This window comes from Piliocolobus tephrosceles, chromosome 16 (assembly GCF_002776525.5).
Source record: "Piliocolobus tephrosceles isolate RC106 chromosome 16, ASM277652v3, whole genome shotgun sequence".
NCBI lineage: Eukaryota > Metazoa > Chordata > Mammalia > Primates > Cercopithecidae > Piliocolobus > Piliocolobus tephrosceles.
In genome coordinates, this window is record NC_045449.1 from 68,141,354 (window position 1) to 68,161,331 (window position 19,978).

General features: G+C 48.0%; 2 protein-coding genes across 2 annotated transcripts; one reads left to right on the forward strand and one right to left on the reverse strand.

The window, feature by feature from the left end:
• Positions 1-6,416: 6,416 nt before the first annotated feature.
• Positions 6,417-17,420, reverse strand: CD300LB (CD300 molecule like family member b). Its single transcript, XM_023211902.2, has 4 exons — positions 17,257-17,420; positions 11,225-11,554; positions 9,084-9,156; positions 6,417-8,405 (listed from the first exon to the last, which is right to left on the reverse strand). Exons 1-4 carry the CDS (start codon positions 17,405-17,407, stop codon positions 8,243-8,245), a joined length of 717 nt encoding a protein of 238 aa, XP_023067670.1. The 5' UTR covers positions 17,408-17,420; the 3' UTR covers positions 6,417-8,242.
• Positions 15,141-15,637, forward strand: LOC111542455 (H/ACA ribonucleoprotein complex subunit 3). Its single transcript, XM_023211904.3, has one exon. It carries the CDS (start codon positions 15,191-15,193, stop codon positions 15,383-15,385), a length of 195 nt encoding a protein of 64 aa, XP_023067672.1. The 5' UTR covers positions 15,141-15,190; the 3' UTR covers positions 15,386-15,637.
• Positions 17,421-19,978: the final 2,558 nt, after the last annotated feature.

A 19,978-nucleotide genomic window follows, 5' to 3' on the forward strand; every position in this document is an offset into this window, starting at 1 on the left:
TCATGTGATGGGTGATGTCATGTGATGGGTGGTCATGTAATGGGTGGTGTCATGTGATGGGTGGTCATGTGATGAGTGATGTCATGTGACAGTGATGTCATGTGATGGGTGATGTCATGTGATGGGCGGTGTCATGTGACAGGTGATCACGTGATAGGTGATGTCATGTGACAGGTGATGTCATGTGACGGGTGATGTCATGTGACAGTTGGTCATGTGATTAGTGATGTCATGTGATGGGTGATCATTTGATGGGTGATGTCATGTGATGGGCAATGTCATGTGATGGGTGATGTCATGTGATGGGCGATGTCATGTGATGGGTGATGTTGTGATGGGTGATGTCATGTTATGGGTGCTGTCACATGACAGGTGATCATGTGATGGGTGATCAATGTCATATGATTCTGGGGGAACACCTGTTCACCAAGCAGGAGAGAAGCTGTCAGTTCTCTGCCATGCTGGTAACACAGTCTCTACTGGGGCTTCCTGGTGCTGACTGCTGCAGGTGGCTTATCACAGCACACCAAGGGCCACCACAGGGACACATCACCAAAGGAGACCCCGTAAGACACAAAACGTCCCCTTCTTCCTGCATAAACTTGGGAGCCAGATGTTGGGTGACATTGTTCACCATCTCTGGCTGCTCTGGCCTTTCTGGAACCCCCTCTTTTCTCTGCCTCCTCTTGCATCATGATAAAAGGCCAATCATTAATGAATGAAAAGCGGTGTCTCTGACACAAAGGCTCAACGAGGCATCTCTGTCAAAGGGTCACACTAGATTCTACACCCACACACAGGGAACCTCCTGACTGAGGACTCTGAGCAGTGCCTTGGAGAATTCTGCAGCCTTCCTGCTCTCAGGCTTGTGGCCCCATCTCTCTTTGATTGATGCCCCCGAGGATGCCCTGAGGTTAGAACACTCCCTCCCTGGGTGTGTTCTTGAGGCCACCCAAAGTGTGGAGCTGTGTCTGAGACTCTACTTAGGGCCCGAATACTCAAAGGTGCTACCTCCCAGGTAAAATGGGGGACCAGAAACGACATGCTTCTGAGTAAGTAAGGGAGGAGAGCCAAGGTAAAGTCATTAGCATTTGCGGGCCAGTTGTTCCCTGACGAACATAGATTTAAAACAGAAATTGGCAGCTAAATAAAGTTTAGTACTTGTATTAGTCAGGGTTCTCTAGAGGGACAGAACTAATAGCATATATATATATGTGTGTGTGTGTGTGTATGTGTGTGTGTGTGTGTGTGTATGTGTGTGTATATATGTATATATGAAGGGGAGTTTATTAGGAAAATGAACTCACACAATCACAAGGTAAAGTCCCACAATAGGCCATCTGCAAGCTGAGGAGCCAGGAAGCCAGTGCAAGTACTAAAACCTCAAAAGTAGGGAAGCTGACAGAGCAACCTTCAGTATGTGGCTGAAGGCCCAAGAACCCCTGGCAAATCACTGATGTAAGTCCAAGAGACCAGAAGCTGAAGATCCTGGAGTCTGATGTTCAAGGGCAGGAAGCATCCAGCACAGGGGAAAGATGGAGGCCAGAAGACTCAGCCAGTCCAGTCTTTCCATGTTCTTCTGCCTGCTTTTGTTCTGGCCGCGCTGGCAGCTGATTGGATGGTGCTCACTCGGATTGAGGGTGGGTCTGCCTTTCCCAGTTCACTGACTAAAACTTTAATCTCCTTTGACAACACCCTCACAGACACACCCGGTAACAATACTTTGCATCCTTCAATCTGATCAAGTCGATACTCAGTATTGACCATCAAAGTACTTTTTTTTTTTTTTTTTTTTTTTTGGCCAGTGGCACAGTTGCCTGGGTTTGTCCCAAGACAAAAGGATGATGGTGAGGGATGCTGGCTTGCACAGGACTTCAGCTGTGAGGAGCCTGTGCCCTCGCAGAGCCTTCTGTTTGCAGAAAGAAAGTTGCCGTGGCCCTGGAGGAGATGGAGCTGACAAGCTGAGGAGGGGGAGAAAGGGTCAAGTTCCTGATGCTGCACCCCTCAGAGACTCCTCCAACCTGCCTCAGGAGAGGGTGTAAGGGCAGGAGCTTGTTGTGTTCACAAAGACAGAGGCACAGGGGTCCAGAAAGACCCGGAGAGAGGCTCAGAACAGAGAGGGGGTCCAGCAGGTGTTTTGGTCACCTTCTAACTCCACTCCAGGATGGAGCCATCACCAGGTCTGGCCATCCACCCTTCCACATGTGAACCAGGGGTGGATAGTCCTGGCTGGAAGGTGGTCCCAATCACCTTGTCAGTGATTAAGCTAAGGGTGGTCACCAGAGTCTGAAGCAACCAATGAGACATCGAGGGGATGTAATGGGGGTGGGGGCTCTGGGAAACTTCTGGGAGCAGTGGTCCAGTTTTTTTCCTCAGAAGTCCTTGTGTCTGGTGTCAAGGTTGATCTCTCTCTGCTGCCTACTTCTTGAGAGCCAGGAAGAGAACCAGCCTTGGAATGAAGACAGCGCTGAGGCCGTGACCAGAGAGCAAGAAGAAACTTGCATCAACCAATCCCAAGGACACCACCAAGGCCAAACAAATAAACCAAAAGCCCCAAATGAGCAACCGACAGTGAAACCAGAGAGGAAGCAGTGGCTGCCCTGATCAGTGGCTGACCTTAGAGAGAGGCTAGTGTTTAGGGGATGAACTGCAGGGCTTGGGGGAGCAATAGGCTTAGACCACCCAAAATGGGTGCTGTGTCAGAGACTCCACTTAACGATCAGAATACTCAAAGTCACTACCTCCCAGATAAAATCTTGGAATAGAAACTACCTACTTGCGAGTAAGGGAAATGATTTTTTAAAAAATAGTAATAATTGAAAAACTGGAAATTCATATGCAAAAGAATGACGTTGGAACCTTCACTAATACCACAGACAAAAATTAACTCAAATGGATCAAAGACCTAAATATAAGACCTAAAACCACAAAACTCTTAGAAGAAAACACAAGGCAAAAGTTTCACAGCATTGGATTTGCCAGTGATTTCATAGACATGATGCTGAGGGCACAGGCAACGACAACAAAACAGACAAACAGAATTTCGTGACAATTTAAATTACATATTTTTGACTTATGTCTCTCTCTCTTTTTTTTTTTTTTTTTAAGAGATGGGGGTCTTGCTATACTGCCCAGGCAGTGGCTATTTATAGGCATGATCATGGTGCACCGCAGCCTCGAACTCCTGAGTCCAAGTGATCCTCTCACCTCTTCCTCCTGAGTAGCCAGGATTACAGGTGCAAACCACCACGCCTGGCTAAAATTTCAAAATTTGTGCACTAAATGACAATATCAACAGAGTAAAAAGACAACTCACACAATGGGATAAAATATTTGCAAATTACATATCTGATAAAGAATTATATCCCAACTATAGAGAGAACTCCTAAAACTCTACAAAAAAAAAAAAAAAAGCCTGAATAAATGGGCAAAGGACTTGACATTTCTCCAAAGGAAATCTACAAATGGCCATAAATACATGAAAAGATGCTCAACACCACTCATTATCAGGAAAATGCAAATTAAAGTCACAATAGGATATCACTTCACACTTGTTAGAATAGTCATTGTGTGTGTGTGTGTATGTATGTGTCTATATATATATATATGTATAAAAACAACATGTATAAAACAACAGAAAACAACAAATGCTAGTGAGAATGTATATATATATGTATAAAACAACATGTATAAAACAACAGAAAACAACAAATGCTGGGGAGAATGTGTATATATATGTATAAAACAACAGAAAACAACAAATGCTAGTGAGAATGTGTATATATATATATATAACAACATGTATAAAACAACAAAAAACAACAAATGCTGGGGAGAATGTGGAGACACTAGAACCCTTGTACATTACCGGTGGGGAGGTAAAATGGTGCAACTGCTGTTATGGAAAATAGTATAGAGGTTACTCAAAAAATTAGAAATAGAACTATCAAATGATTCAGAAGTCCCACTTCTGGGTATTTATCCAGAAGAACTGAAAACAGGATTGCAAAGTGATATCTGCATGCCCATGTTCATTGGAAACAGCATTATTCACAATAACCAAGAGATGGAAGCAACCTAAATGTCCATCAGTGGATGAATGGATAAAGAAAGTGTGATATGTACATACAATGTGATATGGTTTGGCTCTGTGTCCCCACCCAAATCTCATCTTGTAGCTCCCATAATTCCCACATGTTGTAGGAGGGACCTGATGGGAGATGATTGAATCATGGGGGCGGGGCTTTCCCATGCTGTTCTGGTGATAGTGAATGGGTCTCATGAGATCTGATGGTTTTATAAACGGGAGTCTCCCTGCAGAAGCTCTCTCTTTGCCTGCTGCCATCCATGTAAGATGTGACTTGCTCCTCCTTGCCTTTCACCATGATTGTAAGGCCTCCCCAGCCATGTGGAACTGTAAGTGCAATAAACCTCTTTCTTTTGTAAATTGCCATGTCTCAGGTATGTCTTTATCAGCAGTGTGAAAACAAGCTAATACATAATGAAATCATATTTTAGCAGGACATGAGAGAAAAATATTTTATAGTGTGCTTGAAAGTAGGTTGAGAACATGGTTTGTTCTTCTATTTCTTTTATTTTTAAAAATTATTACTATTTTTAATTGATACACAATCAGACATATTTATGGGGCACATCGCGATATTTTGATATGTGTATATAATGTATAATGATCAAGTAAGGGTAATTTGCATATCACTCACCTCACTTTTCTTTGTGTTGGAAACATTCAAAATCTACTCTTCTAGTTATTTGAAAATATACAATAAATTGTTGACAATTATAGACACCCTCTAGTGCTATCTGCCTATCCAGCTGTACTTTTGTATCTATTAATAAATATCTGGTTATCCCCTAACCCCCAACACACTTCACCACCTTTAATAACCACTGTTCTACTTTCTATGTCTTGTTCTACTTTCTGTGTCTTGAGATCAACTTGAGAACATGCAGTATTTCTCTTTCATGCCTGACTTATTTCATTCACATAACGTCCTCCAAGTTCATCCATGTTACCACAAGCTATAGAATTTTTTTTTTTTTTGAAACGGAGTCTTGCTCTGTTTTCAGGCTAGAGTGCAGTGGCACAGTCTTGGCTCACTGCAACCTCCACCTCCTGGATTCAAGCAATTCTCCTGCCTCAGCCTCCCGAGTAGCTGGGACTACACTACCATGCTCAGCTAATTTTTGTATTTTTAGTAGAGACAGGGTTTCACCATGTTGGCCAGGATAATCTCGATCTTTTGACCTAGTGATCTGCCTGTCGCGGCCTCAGAAAGTGCTGAGATTACAGGCCTGAGCCACCACGCCCAAATTTTGTTCTTTCTTATATCTAAACAGTATTCCATTCTGTATATATGCTACGTATTCTTTATCTTACAATGGAATATAATTTTATTCAGCCTTAACAAAGAAGGAAATCCTACCGTATTCAACAGCATGGATGGATCTTGAGGACATTATGCTAACTAAAATAAGACAGTCACAGAAGGTTAAAGCCTGCATGGTTCTGCTTATATGAGGTAGCTAAACTAGTCACACTCATAGAAGCAAAAAGTAAAATAGTGGCAGCTAGGGGCTGGTGGAGGAGTGGAAAGGGGGAGTTGCTATTCAATGGGCGTGATATAGTCATGCAAGGTGGAAAAGTTCTAGAACTCTGCTGTACAGCAATGTGCATATAATTAATAATATTGTACTGCACACCTAAGAGTTTGTTAAGAGGGCAGATTTCATGTTAGGTGTTTTTTGTTTGTTCATTTTTTACCACAATTTTTAAAAAGGGGAAGAAGGAACCCATGTCCCCTGCCCTGGTGAGGGCCCTTCCCACTGCTGTCTCTTTACTGCCCCCGGCCAGCTGCCCTCAGCTCTGAACTTCCTCTGTGGTTCTGCAGTTGTTCAGAAGTAAAAGCCTGTGGGAAGGAGAAGTTGTGCTTTTCTCTTAATAGAGTAAGAGCCATACCTGCCCACCTTTTTTTTTTTTTTTTTTTTTTTGACAGAGTTTTGCTGTGTCCTCTGTCACCCAGACTGAAGCACAATGGCACAATCTCGGCTCACTGCAACCTCCACTTCCCAGGTTCAAGAGATCCTCCTGCCTCAGCCTCCCGAGTAGCTGGGACTACAGGCGTACACCACCACACCCAGCTAATTGTTGTATTTTTAGTAGACACAGCAGTTTTGTCTTGTTGGCCAGGCTGGGCTTGAGCTCCTGACCTCAGGTGATCCACCTGCCTCAGCCTGCCATAGGTCTGGGATTACAGGTGGGAGCCATCATGCCCAGCACGTCACTAACTTTTGGTTCCACTAAGGGTGAATCAGTTTATGACAAATCCTCATGGTCTGTGGCTATTGAAGGGCATGAGGGCTTTGGCTCCAAGCTCCCAATTGAAACACATTCACTGTAAAATGCAATGCCAGCACTAGTGGCTCATTTATTGACTTTCTGTCTTTCTCCCTATCCCAGAGAATGGGTGTATTAGGCAAGCTTTGCTTGTCAGCTTGCGTTGGAATCCCAAGGGATATTTCCTAGAAATGTGTACGTGGGTGGTGGTGTAAGGGCGTGTGTGCTGGGTGGGCAGACAGACAATAGATGCCTACTTTACTCTGGTGGATTCTCCTTGATGGAGGCACAAGAATAACAACCCAGCCACACTAGCTCCAGAGAGATTGAGGGATTCATTGAATATCAACAGGAAGACACGGTAGGAAAATAATGACATCACCTTGACGAGTGCCAATGGCCCCTCGCCCCTTTGAATCCAGCTGGCGAAGCATCGTGCTTTGGCTTTCCCTCCCGTGAAGCGGTGCGGTCCTCCCTGGGTCCGGCCGGATCTTTGGGAGGCTGGATCCAGGAGAGCATTCCAGGAGGCGGGGCCCTGGGGCTGGTGGACTGTGGGTCTTGATCCCCCACAGAATGATTCAGGGGGTCTTAGCCCAGCTCGAACTCTCCTCTCTGGCCATTATGGAATTTTCAGGCCCATCATTGTCCAGAGCCCTAAATTCAGTTGAAAATTAGAGAAAGTTTCTCTTTGGCTGAAGGACAACAAAAGGGGGTTAAAGAGTCGCAGTGGGAAGGGGAGGCTCCGGTTGCCATGCTAGCGACCAGAGGGCCCCTCTCCTTTATCCACTGCTGACAGTCAGGGCTCCCTATTAGAACCAAGAGCAGGAGGGAGGCATCTTCATGGGTGTTCAAAGCGCAACATGCTGAACATGTGTGGTATGTTTGCATGTGGGCAGGTGGGGGAGGGAGCGCATCTCACATGGGGCTGGTTCTCCTCACAAGAAGTGAAGGTCCCTTTGGTATGAGGGTCCCTCACCCATACAGCACAAAGTGACCACATTTGAGGGCCTCATCGCCGTGGGTGAGGCGTGCAAGGACACAGTACCACTTCCCTAGGACATTTTTCATGAGTAACGTGATTTCAACATTGCTGAAAAGGGAGGGTGCCATTTCCTGCGAAGGTTTTTGTTATTGCCCTCCCCACCTGGAGGTGGTTCTTGAGGCCCAACAGGCTCTTTTAGGGAGGAGACCCGAGCTGTCACACTGAGGAGGCTCCCAAGCTGCAGCCCCCTAGAGGTGGGGGAGTGGGCAGGGAGCTTGGGGAGCCAGGAGGAGGAGGAGGTGGGAGGGGGAGGTTCCCATTGCCTCCTCAGCCCCGCGGACTCAGACCCATGTCCTCCCTGGGGAAAGGGTCCATCCAGCCCCTCATGCCCTAGAACCAGGAACTCATCCCAGAATCACTCTCCTTGTGTGTGGGATCAGATAGGTTTCTTATGAACACAAGTTATTAAAACCCAACTTTGCTAGAAAAAAATATTTTTAAAAAATGGATATATCAGGCTCTAAGGCAAAGATGGTGTTGAGTTTGTCTCTGGGATGATGGAAGTCTAGAGCTGGTGGGTCTCCCCCAACCTCTCTCTGTACTTTGGTCCCATGCTCTGTGCCAGTATTATTCCAGCAGTGGGGGCACAGTCATCCAGGCTTGAGCTCCATCTCTGCAGCTCCTGACCAAGAGAACAGGTGCTGGCACCCCAGGAGGTGATGGTGGCTTGGGAAAGACCCCGACCCTGGTGGGCAGGGAGGTGCCCACCAACTCCAAGGCCAGGGCAGAGCCCAGGGCCCCTATCTCAGTTGCCACATCCCGAGGACTCAGAGATGTTCCTTCCACAGCCCAAGTCTCTTCTGGAAACGTGTTCCAAGGCAGGAAGGCTCTGCAGATCCATCTCTCTAAGCGTCCATGTCTTTAGTCAGAAGTTCGGAGAAGTTCATGTAGATAGGCTGGTTCCCTGGCTCCTCGGGGACCCTCTGAGACCCCTTCAACCAGAGGATGGCACCGACCAAGATGAGCAAGATGGGCACCTTCACAAATACCAGGAGCATGTAGTGGTTCCTGGAGACAGGGACACAGTGGTCAGAGCCCTGGGCACCCCCAGGCCATGTCACTCCCATCCCCTGACCCTGTGAGCCACCAGTCAAAGCCTGTGACCCTGGGCTGGGCAGCCCCACTCTGAAGATCCCTGTAAACCTCCTCCTTGGTTCAACCTCAAGGGCTCCTCCAACAGTCACCTTGGCTGGTTTCGCATGGGGCCGGTCTTCCTTTCTAATGTTACCTTCTGGGACCCTCTTTGCTCAAAGTACATCTCAGCTCAACAGAAGCACCAGAGGTCACCAAATACAGGTTGTGTTTCCTGCCTCTGTTCCTGCTAATGTCAGCTTCAGGCTGGTAAATCACCCTTCCTGCTCTGTGTCCCTTGAAGTCTTGCACCACAGAGGGTGGTATCTCATCTCCCCCTGGCACCTGTGAGGCCACCAATGCAAGGTTGACCGATTGACTGGGCGGATAATGCTCACTGAGAAGAGTTCTGCAGAGTGGTTTTCTGGTGAGAGCTAGAGCGGGGAGATGGTGGATTGCAGTGATGGGGGTAGGAGAGAGATGGAGGGTGGGCTTGGGGCCTTGACTCTGGCTAGAATAGGTGCTGGTGTTTGGTGACAGGCAGGAATTATCAGGCTTGGCTTCCCCTTAGGAGGGACCCCAGATAGGGGCAGGAGAAAGAACCACATGACTCACCTCTTGTGGGAGCTGATGGACACCCTGATATTGCTGTTGACAGATGAGCTTGCTGGTGTGGAAGCTGCTCCCTCTAGACACAGGCAAAGTCAGCCATGGGTTATTAACACAGGTGGGAGCTCGTGCATGGGTCACAAAGCCACGCGACCCCGACAGCCCTCACCAGAAGACCCTTTCCCCTGTAGTAAGAGGATTTTTCTCTCCTGCTACAGCCCCTCGTGCTTCTACTGAGTCACCTCAATCTCAACACACAGACATTTTTTCCCATCGTTTTCAGGTGTGGCAAGAAAAATTAAAAAATAAATAGGAGTAAGCACTGTAGTCTATTATGGGAGAGAGAGAGGTTTTTTCATACTTTCTTTCCACCTATCTTGTAAGTGGGGCTATTGGATGGGAAAATAAATTTCTGGTATTTTCCACTGGAGTGGTGCCTGAGCAGGGCTTAAGGAGAGAAGATTCTGGAAATGGGCTGTCCAGAAATTGGGGTAGTCCAGAAAAAGGGAAAGGGGGCTCCAGAAGGCTCATGAAGAAAAGGGCACACTCCAGTTAAATAGAGAACACTGACTATGAGGAACGGAACATTTTTAGGAGCAACTATACAGGCAATTTGTTGGGGACAGTCTGGTGGCGGGGAGCCCTGAGCCCGGCCCGGCACTGAGTATCCATGACCCAACAGTGATCTTTTATTTCAGTCCTCGGCCCCAGCAAATTCTTCTCAATGGTCCCAGGCTGTCAGGTGCAGTGGTTCACGCCTGTAATCCCAGCACTTAGGAAGACCAAGGGAGGCAGATCGCTTGAGCCCAGGAGTTCGAAAACAGCCTGGGCAACATGGTGAAACCCTGTCTCTACAAAAAAATACAAGATGAACCAGGCGTGGTCATGTGCCCCTATAGTCCCAGCTACTCAGGAAGCTGAAGTGGAAGGATCAGTTGAGCCCAAGAAGTCGAGGCTGCAGTGAGTCAAGGTCGCCCCACTGCACTCCAGCTTGGGCTACAGAGAGAAACCCTGTCTCAAAAAACAAAACAAAGTCAAACAAAAGAGGCCCAGGCTGGGGCCATGCTAGGTAGGCTTCTGTCTAAGCTACAGGTAACTCCAGTCACAACAGTTCCTATGAAGCCCCTGATCGTCTTACAGGCTGGCACCCCGGTAGGTCCCCCACCCAAGACTCCAGAACATCTCTCTCCCTAAAGCGCCACACTGGCCATGGCTTTTTGTCTCTTTGTACCACCTGCATGTCTTGCTCAATCCCCTCTCTGCCCCCATAGATATTCTGGGCTTCCCCTACTTGGCAGCCCTGGGGAAGTCTTGCTTGACCCTTTCTGGACTCCTCTTTACCCAGCTGTAGCCACTGTGTCCATGTGCCTCTTTGGTACCAACTCCAACAGTATACAGGCTTGTTCTAGGGCCGGCATTGTCTATTTCCACATCACCACCAAATGGATCCAAGTGGACACTGAGCTGACGAAGTACTGAGTACGGGTGTGTGGGTGGAAGTGGAGGTTGGGGGCTGCTTCCCAGACTCCAGCAACAGCAGCAGGACGACCCCAGAGTCTGTCAGTGGAGTCCAAGGCATGGAGGAGATGCCAGGGCAGCCAGAGAGGTCCCTGACATTACCCGTGATTGAAGCCATCCTTTCACTTTAAAGCGTCCACTGTCACCCACGCATCTCCCTGGGACTTTCTTACCCCGTGCTCATCTTACATAGCCAGATAAAGTAGCGGAGCAGGTGGCTGGGGACCTAGAAAGGAGGGTACTGTAAGATGCCCAGAGCTACTCTGGGTTGGTGCAGTTACTGGGACTCAATACTAGGACTCCCTGGGCCGCTCTAGGTTCCCTCTCTGCCATGTCATGAGCAGGCCTGGGCCACCAGTCACCAAGCTGAGGTCCCCATTCTCACCCCCATCCCAAGCTCCACCTGGATTCCTTGGAGAGACCTCAGGGACTGAAATGGCAGAGCGATGCTGGCCGCCACTCTCCCTTAGTTTCTCTCACCTCCCTCCCAGTCTGTCTGTCTGTCTGTCTGTCTCTCTCTCTTAGGCTCACCGTCATTCCCCTTCAGCCTTGGAGAGGAGCAGGTCAGAGCACTGACTTTCCCAGCCCTGAGCTCCAGGGCCTTGTCATGTAGATGAGAAAGTTCTTACCTGGGTCAACAGTCAGTTGCACTGGAATCCCAAGGTCAGGTCCTAGTCTCTGAATCCCACACCAGTAAATGTTTGAGTCATTTTCCCTGAGCCCCTCCATGGTCACAGTGAATGCGCAGTCTGTATGACTGTCCTTGATGGACACATGGTCCTTCTTCTCTTCTTGCTCTGACCCTCTGGTTTGAATGAGGATCTCGCACGAGGCCCAGCGCGCCCCTCGGCACCACCACTTGACATGGGTCTCCCATCCTCGCTTATAGTGGCACCGCACCTTCACGAACCCCTTCTCTGGAGCTCTCACGGACACTGGGCCTTGGATGGAGAAACAGCCTGCAAAACAGAATCCCAAGATACAACTCCTGTTGCCTGAGCCAGTTTGGTGTTTAAGAGTCCCGAGTGTGTCTCTAGCACACCCAATTCCTCATCCCCATCTCCCCCTCAGTCCAGCCCCCCACCAGCTTCTAGACCTGCTTAGCATGTGACACCATGGTCTCCTACCACCTTCTTTCCTTGTCCTTTCAATGCTGTTCTCATTGGAGCCAAATATTTAACTACCAGCCCTGTGGGAGAAAAAAATCTCTGGTTTAGGAGCCGGGCATGGTGGCTCACACCTATAATCCCAGCACTTTGGGAAGCCAAGGTGGGCAGATCACCTGAGGTCAGGAGTTCCAGACCAGCATGGCCAACATGGTGAAACCCGGTCTCTACTAAAAATACAAAAATTAGCTGAGCGTGCTGGCAATCACCTGTAGTCTCAGCTACGTGGGAGGCTGAAGCACGAGAATCGCTTGAACCCAGGAGGCAGAGGTTGCAGTGAGCTGAGATCACACCACTGCACTCCAGCCTGGACAATAGAGTGAGACTCTTGTCTAGGAAAAAAAAGAAAAGAAAATAAAAAAAATCTCTGGTTTTAATATTTGCCAAATTCCGTAGTGTAGATACTCCCACAGTGGCAGATGTCAGGTAATCCATGTGATGTCACTGGACACAGAACTGGGAAAAAGTGTCCCAAGCCAGCTCCTATAAGCCAGCCCCAGCACCCTGCGGGGGTACCCAGGGTTCCCTCTCCAGCCTTCGTCTTGTCTCCCCTGAAAAGCCTCCATGGAGGGAGTCTCTCCATTTCCATGGCTTTAATGATTGCCTGTTTCCTGATGGTTCTCAAATCCGTATTTGCAGCTCAGACTCCCCTTAGCAAGTCCACCATTTACAAAGACACGCTGGATGTCTCCACTCCAAATTCCTATGTTGCAGAACGGAATGCACTTCCTCTCCCACCCTGAACTACTGTCCTTTGGTATTTTTTTCTAGTGGGGCATTGGATGTGACAGAGTAACAAAGGCCTGGTGAAAGCTAAGCAGATTAGAGGTGAGCATAATCAAATGGCTGCCTGCCTAATGTGACCCTGAAAATTCAAAATGCCTCACAGCTTGGTTTACTATTTCCCAAGTCTTAAATTCAACCAATGCAGGTGATTGACTCCAGTTAGGCTGTGTGCAGATAGGCTCTTTCCTTGGCAATGATATGGGTTTCTTGATCACTCAGAAGTGGATAAAGGGGCAGAGAATCACAAAGGAAGCTTCTCTTGACTGTCCCATGGCCTCAGAGCTTCAGGCCCAGGCCGGGGATCTCTGCAGGGTGGAGAGAGCCGGGTCTGTTTCCCCAGGCAGATGCCCCCTCCTCACAGTTTGGGCCTTCTCCCTGAAGCTGTTTTAGTTTTCTTGAACTTTGCATTTGTGGTTGGTAGAATAATGTCCCCCATAGGTGTTGGCATCCTCCTACACAGAACCTGTGAATATGTCCCCTGACATGGCCGGAGGGACTCTGCAGATGTGATGAAGTTAGGGACCTTGGGACAGGAAGAGTATCCTGAATAATCTCCACGGATATTCTAAGTGAAAGGGGGTTGAGGGAGAGTCCGATTGGAAGATGTTCTGTTGCTGGCTTTGAAGTGGAGGAAGAGGCCACGGGCCAAGGAAAGCAGATGGCTTCTAGAAGCTGGAAAATGCAGGGAAACAGATTCCCCCCAGAGCCTCTAGAAGAGGGTTCCCAACCCCGGGACAACAGATGGGTAACAGCCTGTGGCCTGTTAGGAACTGAGCCTTACAGCAGGAGGTGAGCAGTGGGCAAGCAAGTGAAGCTTCATCTGTATTTACAGCCACTCAGGTGGTAATTGTCCGAATTACCACCTGACCTCTGCCTCCCATCAGATCAGCGGCGGCATTAGAGTCCTATAGAAGTGCGAACCCTATTGTGAACTGCGCATGTGAGGCATCTAGATAGCACACTTTATGAGAATCTAATGCCTGATGATCTGTCACTGCCTCCCATCACTCCCAGATGGGACCGTCTAGTTGCAGGTAAACAAGCTCGGGGCTCCCACAGATGCTACGTTATGGTGCAGTGAATAATTATTTCACTATATATTACAATATAATGATAATATAAAGTATACAATAAGTGTAATGTGTTTGAATCATCCCAAACCATCCTCATCCCACTCCTGGTGTGGAAAAATTGTCTTCCATGAAACCAGATCCTGATGCCAAAAAGGTTGGGGACCACTGCTCTAAAGAAACTCAAGCCTACCTGCACCTCAATTTTAACCAGTAAGACCATGCCAGGCTCTGGTCTTCAGAAGCATCAATGAGATGATGAAATTGTGCGATTTTAAGCCATAGAGTTCATGTTAATTTGTTACAGCAGCCACTGGAAATTAACATAGCATTCAATCAGCAGAACCAACTTGATTCTCTTCAAACCAGCAGCTCCACCACCCAGCCTTCCAGAAGAGCTTGGCATCTTCTTTCATGCTGTCCTCTCCTTCAGCCCCAAGAGCTGATTGGTAGCCAGTTTAGTCAGCTCTATCCTCGAGATGCTCCTCAGGTTTTTTTTTTCTTCTTTCAGTCTCTGTCATCGCAGGCCCCGAGGACAGCATGGCAGCAGAGCAACTGTGAGCTTTAAATGCAGAAACACTTGATGCTGAACTAGTTGGGAAACCCTGGCAGAATTGCTTAACCTCTGCAAGTCTTGCTTCCTTATTCATAAGACAGTCACGCTACACTCTACTTTGAAGGTGGTAATAGGACTTGGATGTGTGTAGGCTGGGCAAAGTGGCTCATGCCTGTAATTGCAAAGCTATGGGAGGCTGAGGCAGGAGGATCGCTTGAGCCCAGGAGTTCCAGACTAACCCGGGCAACATGGTGAAACCCTGTGTCTGCAAAAGTAAAAGATTAGCTGGGAGTGACAGTACATGCCTGTGGTCCCAGCTGCTTGGGGGGCTGAGGTGGGAGGATCGCTTGAGCCTGAGAGTTCAAGGTTGCAGTGAGTTACAATCACCCACCACTGCACTTCAGCTTGGGTGACAGAGTGATAAAAAAGTAAATAAATTTTTGTCTTCAAAAAATCATTTACTTTTAAATTTAAAAGAAGACTTGGATATAGTCCAATACCAGACCTTTGGGGTTTGCTCCATCAGTGACAGCTCGTCAACAGGTCAGGACCTCATCTGTGCTTGGATCATGGCGGTGGCATCTGGAGAGGTCTTCCCAGCCCCAGCAGCATCCTCCTCAACTCTCCTCTCCTGAGGATTATGGCCTTCATACTCTTGTCTTTTGTGTTTCCAACCTCATATCCAACTCGCCACCCCCAAGCTGTCCTGCACACTAACAGCTCCCTCTGCTCTCCTCTCCATATCGCTGCCTGAGTTGGGTACTGAGACTGTCTCCTCCTCATCGTCAGCTGCACTTGCCCTGAGCATCTAAAAACCTTTTAGGGGCCAGGCACAGTGGCTCATGCCTGTAATCCCAGCACTTTAAGAGGCCAAGGTGGGTGGATCATTTGAGGTCAGGAGTTCGAGACTAACCTGGCCAACATGGCGAAATTCCGTCTCTACTAAAAATACAAAAATTAGGGACCACTGCAGATGGAACGGCAGACCGAATTGGGACCTCTGGCTTATGAGTGATCATGTTTCTCCAGTATTACCTCAATGAGGAGGGAGATCGGGTCTATACGCTGAAGAAATTTGACCCGATGGGACAACAGACCTGCTCAGCCCATCCTGCTCGGTTCTCCCCAGATGACAAATACTCCCGACACCGAATCACCATCAAGAAACGCTTCAAGGTGCTCATGACCCAGCAACCGCGCCCTGTCCTCTGAAGGTCCCTTAAACTGATGTCTCTTCTGCGGCCTGTTACCCCTCGGAGACTCCGTAACCAAACTCTTCAGTCTGTGAGCCCTGATCCCTTTTTGCCAGCCATACTCTTTGGCATCCAGTCTCATCGTGGTGATTGAGCATGCTTGTGTGAGGCAGTCATGGTGGCATCACCCATAAAGGGAACACGTTTGATTTTTTTTCTTGTATTTGAAATTACTACAAGATTATTAAAGATAAAATGATTTGAAAAAAAACATACAAAAATTAGCCAGGCATGGTGGCGGGCGCCTTAATCTCAGCTTCTTGGGAGGCTGAGGCAGGAGAATCACTTGAACCCGGAAGGCAGAGGTTGCAGTGAGCCAAGATTGTGCCATTGCACTCCAACCTGCGTGACAGAGTGAAACTCCGTCTCAAAAACAAAAAACAAAAACAATATACCCAAAAACATAAATTGGATTTGTCAGCAATCACTAACAGCAGAAAAGAGATGCTGCTGCCTTGAACAAAGTGTCATGAATCCCAGCTTCAGTCATTCAAACTGTAAAGGGCTCACAATGTAATTAGGCCCATTTAACAAAATATGTGGGGGTTTCTCTAACCACAGAATATGATGGCTGGAACTATTAATCAGGCTTCTATGTGTTGTCAAGAGTTGGTATGAGGAACGATAGGGATGGAAATGACAGGGCAGCCGTCAGCTTGGAACAGAGCCCTGTTGAACTGGCCGAAGGGCTGAAGTCCAGCCAGGACTGGAGTCGGGTCTCAGAACTCCCCAGCTGTGCTCTTTCCTGTTGTACCTCTGTGGACTGCTCTATCTGTGCCAGATGGTCAGTCCCTAGGCTCCAGGAGAGAACTGTGTGGCCCACACATACTGCACACCATGCGTAAAATTCTGGATTGTCCCCTAATGCCCTCTAGGTATCCACCAACGTTTGCCATGGAGAAGATCATCTAGCCCTTCCCACTTTCCACCTGGGTTCTTGAGAAGTTTTTTCTTTGAAAGTCTCAGCTCCTGAGCATGGTGTGGAAGGCCTTCATAATCTTGTCTTTTGTGTTTCCAACCTCATATCCAACTCGCCACCCACAAGACATCCTGCACACTGATAGCTCCCTCTGCATGTATCCACCATTCTTTCTAAGCCTCCATCTCTCTGCACAGGTTCCCCAACACACACACCCACATACACACCCAACTCTCTAGAGTGTCTGATCTTCCTTCTACAAGGCACATCAAGTGCACAACTTCGTCTTTCTCTAGTCACCAGAGAGAACTGCTGCATCCTCCGCACACACCTCCAACCAGTGCCTTCCTGTGTCCTGCAACTGCTCATTGTTTACGTGTATGTCTCACCCACTAAGCCATCTGGAGTCTTTTTACTTTTTTTTTGAGACAAGATCTCACTCTGTCACGCAGGCTGGAGTGCAGTGGTGCGATCACAACTCTGCAGAATTGAATACCTGAGCTCAAGGGATCCTCCAGCTTCAGCCTCCCAAGTAGTTGGGACTACAGGCATGTGTCACCACGCTCAGCTAATTTTTGTTCATTTTCTTTAGAGACGAGGTCTCACTATGTTGCCCAAGCTGGTCTTAAATGCCTGGACTCAAGCAATCCTCCCACCTTGGACTCCCAAAGTGTTAGGATTACAGGTATGAGCCATCGCCTCAAGCCTGGAGTCTTCTTTAATGGCCAGTTCTCCTCTTTTTTCTTGATGTCCTCAGGCCCTGAAGCACATGATGTCAGTCCCCAGTGCACCTTTGTTGAATGACTTCACAAAGCCACCTCTCATTTCCCTGGATGTGGAAGGACAAATGCCCTCTGCCTCCTGCCCCGCCCCTGTCCATACCAAGGGCCCAAGGCCCCAGCCCCACTCACCTGAGAGGCTAAGAAGGAGCAGAGCAGGGGACAGCCACATGGCTCCGCCTTCCCGGCTCCTCATCCGCCTGATCTGCAGCCAGTGGCAAATGCGGATCCCAGATGCACTCTGGAAGTTCTGCCTGAGCTCAGGCTTGCACCTTCTGTGCATCTAGACCGCCTTTGACTTTCTTAATCATTCACTTCCTTTTATAGAGTGGGTAGTTCCTGCTTTTAATTATTCAGTGAAAGAGGCAGGGCTGGGCCACAGGGATTGAGCATTGTCACTATGTAAAAAAGAGGAGGGAGGGGACTGTGCAGGGTCAGGAGGGGAGGGGGAGATATGTCTGCAGAAGAGGGGGGGTGGGGGGCATCTGGCCTAGCAGGCCTTGGGTCCAAGGGGTATAACACTCTGGGAGTCAATTTCAGAACTGTTCTACACCACAGTGATGGGTCCCAGCAGCAAGAAACACCCAACTCAGATGTCAGATGGGCCATGCTGGGCACACCTGAAGATTCGTTAGTTCAGGTGTTATAGCCAAGTGCGTAAACACGCAGACTGTTGGCTCAGACGGACCTGGCTCTAACCCCACGAGCGCCACCTACAAGTTGCGTGACTGTGGACAACGCAATCAACACCTCTATGCCTCAGTTATTGCATCTATTAATTGGGCTCATAATGTTTGTTGTTGCTACAGGAGTTATTGAGAAATTATTTTAGGCAGATAGAGAGGAAAAGGGGTCCTTGGAAAGTTTTTTTTTCCTTTAAAGCAGCTCTGTAAATGTTTCTTGTCTAGCAGAAAAGCCCTGGCTCTTAGAGCTGGGCAGGCAAGCTTTGATATGCCAATACAGGCCATCAGAAACTGGGTCCACCCAAACATGGAGACTCCTGCAGTCTTCTTCTTGTCCCTACATGTGCCTGGCAACATGGCCGCCCCTACAAATCCCCATGTGCGTAGAACATCATAGCGCCTGTATTTGCATATTAAAAGGCTAGGGTAGGAGGGCTAGTTTTTTCGTGGGCTACTTGAATGACACACCTGGTCAAACCAATCCCCTGGGCCCTATGCAAATCAGGTACCGCCTCCTCCAGCCTCCTCATATAACTGGTTGTTTTCCACCACACTCGAGGTTCCCTGTTTCAGCTTGGAGCCCGCCTCCTTCAGTCTCTGTACAGGGAGAGCCTCTTCCTTCCTTCTTTCTTGTCTATTAAATTCTCCACTCCTTAAAACCACTCCACATGTGTCCATGTTGTTTTATTAAAACCAGCGGGAGACCAAGGAACCTGGTGTTCCTCCAGTCATCAGAGCCATATCATTTTGGTGCATTGGCCGGAAATCCAGCATTCATCGGAGTGGTAAGTATGGGAGTGAGCTTAAAATCTGTTCTGTCATTCCAAGGCACTCTTAGCCTCTATTTTAAAATAAAATAAAATTAAATTAAATAAATCAATGAGCATCCGTCAGCCGGGTACATACACTTAGCGTTGGCTGCCATACTAAAGACTCGAATGTGAGGCTTGCTGGTGAGAACACGGAGAACCCCCCAATACCCCTGGGTCATTGGGAATGTTGGCCATGTTTCAAATCAGCTTCTTTTCACAGGAAGACCTCGCCATTGTGCAAGGCTGGGAAAAGTTCTAAGGCAACTAAGAATTTCTGGGCAGAGCACACCCTGGCATGAATCAAACGCCCCTGGACTGGACGCAGCCTCTGGTGGCCCATTCTGGATGTTGGCAAAGAATCTTCAATCTTGTCACAAAACTCTCCTTCCTTCTCTATCTGCGGTCTCTTTCACTTTCTCTGTGTGAAATGTGTAGCGATTTTTACAGCCTAGGAAAGTAATCCTGTCAGGCAAAATCAGGAAGATGCGGCTGCAATCTTCTAGGAACAGAGTTCTCCCCTTTCTCCTTACCACGGCTCTGTTGAGCACATAGTATTTCTAAGTCAACAGTGCCACCTAGTAGAAATAGAAATCCTCTACATAAAGCATATTTTTTTTTTTCTTGGCAAACCACAGCTTCTTTTTGCACGATTAGAAATCAGGCTGGGCCAGGCGCAGTGGCTCACGCCTGTAATCCTAGCAGTTTGGGAGGCGGAGGCGAGCAGATCATGAGGTCAGGAGATCGAGACCATCCTGGCTAAAACAGTGAAACCCCGTCCGTCTCTACTAAAAATACAAACAATTAGCCTGGCGTGGTGGCGAGCGCCTGTAGTTCCAGCTACTCAGGAGGCTGAGGCAGGAGAATCGCTTGAACCCGGGAGGCGGAGCTTGCAGTGAGCCGAGACTGCGCCACTGCACTCCAGCCTAGGCAACAAGAGCGACACTCCGTCTTAAAAAAAAAAAGAAAGAAAGAAAAGAAAAAAGAGAAATCAGGCTCTAGGCCTCTTTTGAAAGTTCTGCCTTTAGCATTTAGGAGTTAAGATGTCTTCCATAGCCAAATTTTAGTCTCAGTATTGTCCCACTGGCAGGAAAATGGCCATTCGGTTCCTACATTCCTTTAAGTCACCTATTCTGTTTCCGATTAAGATGGTACTTAATTAGTAAGGGGATTTTTAAGTCCAGAAGTTAACCAGAACCATTTTTCTAAGGGTAAATGCTTTAGCACAGGCCATAATAATAGCAAGATATAAAGTTCAATCTAGCACGCCCCTTCCCTTAAAGAAGCCTTGCCCAATTATGTAGTTTTTCTTTTTTCTTTTTTCCTTTTTTTGAGAGGGAGTCTTACTCTTGTCACCCAGGC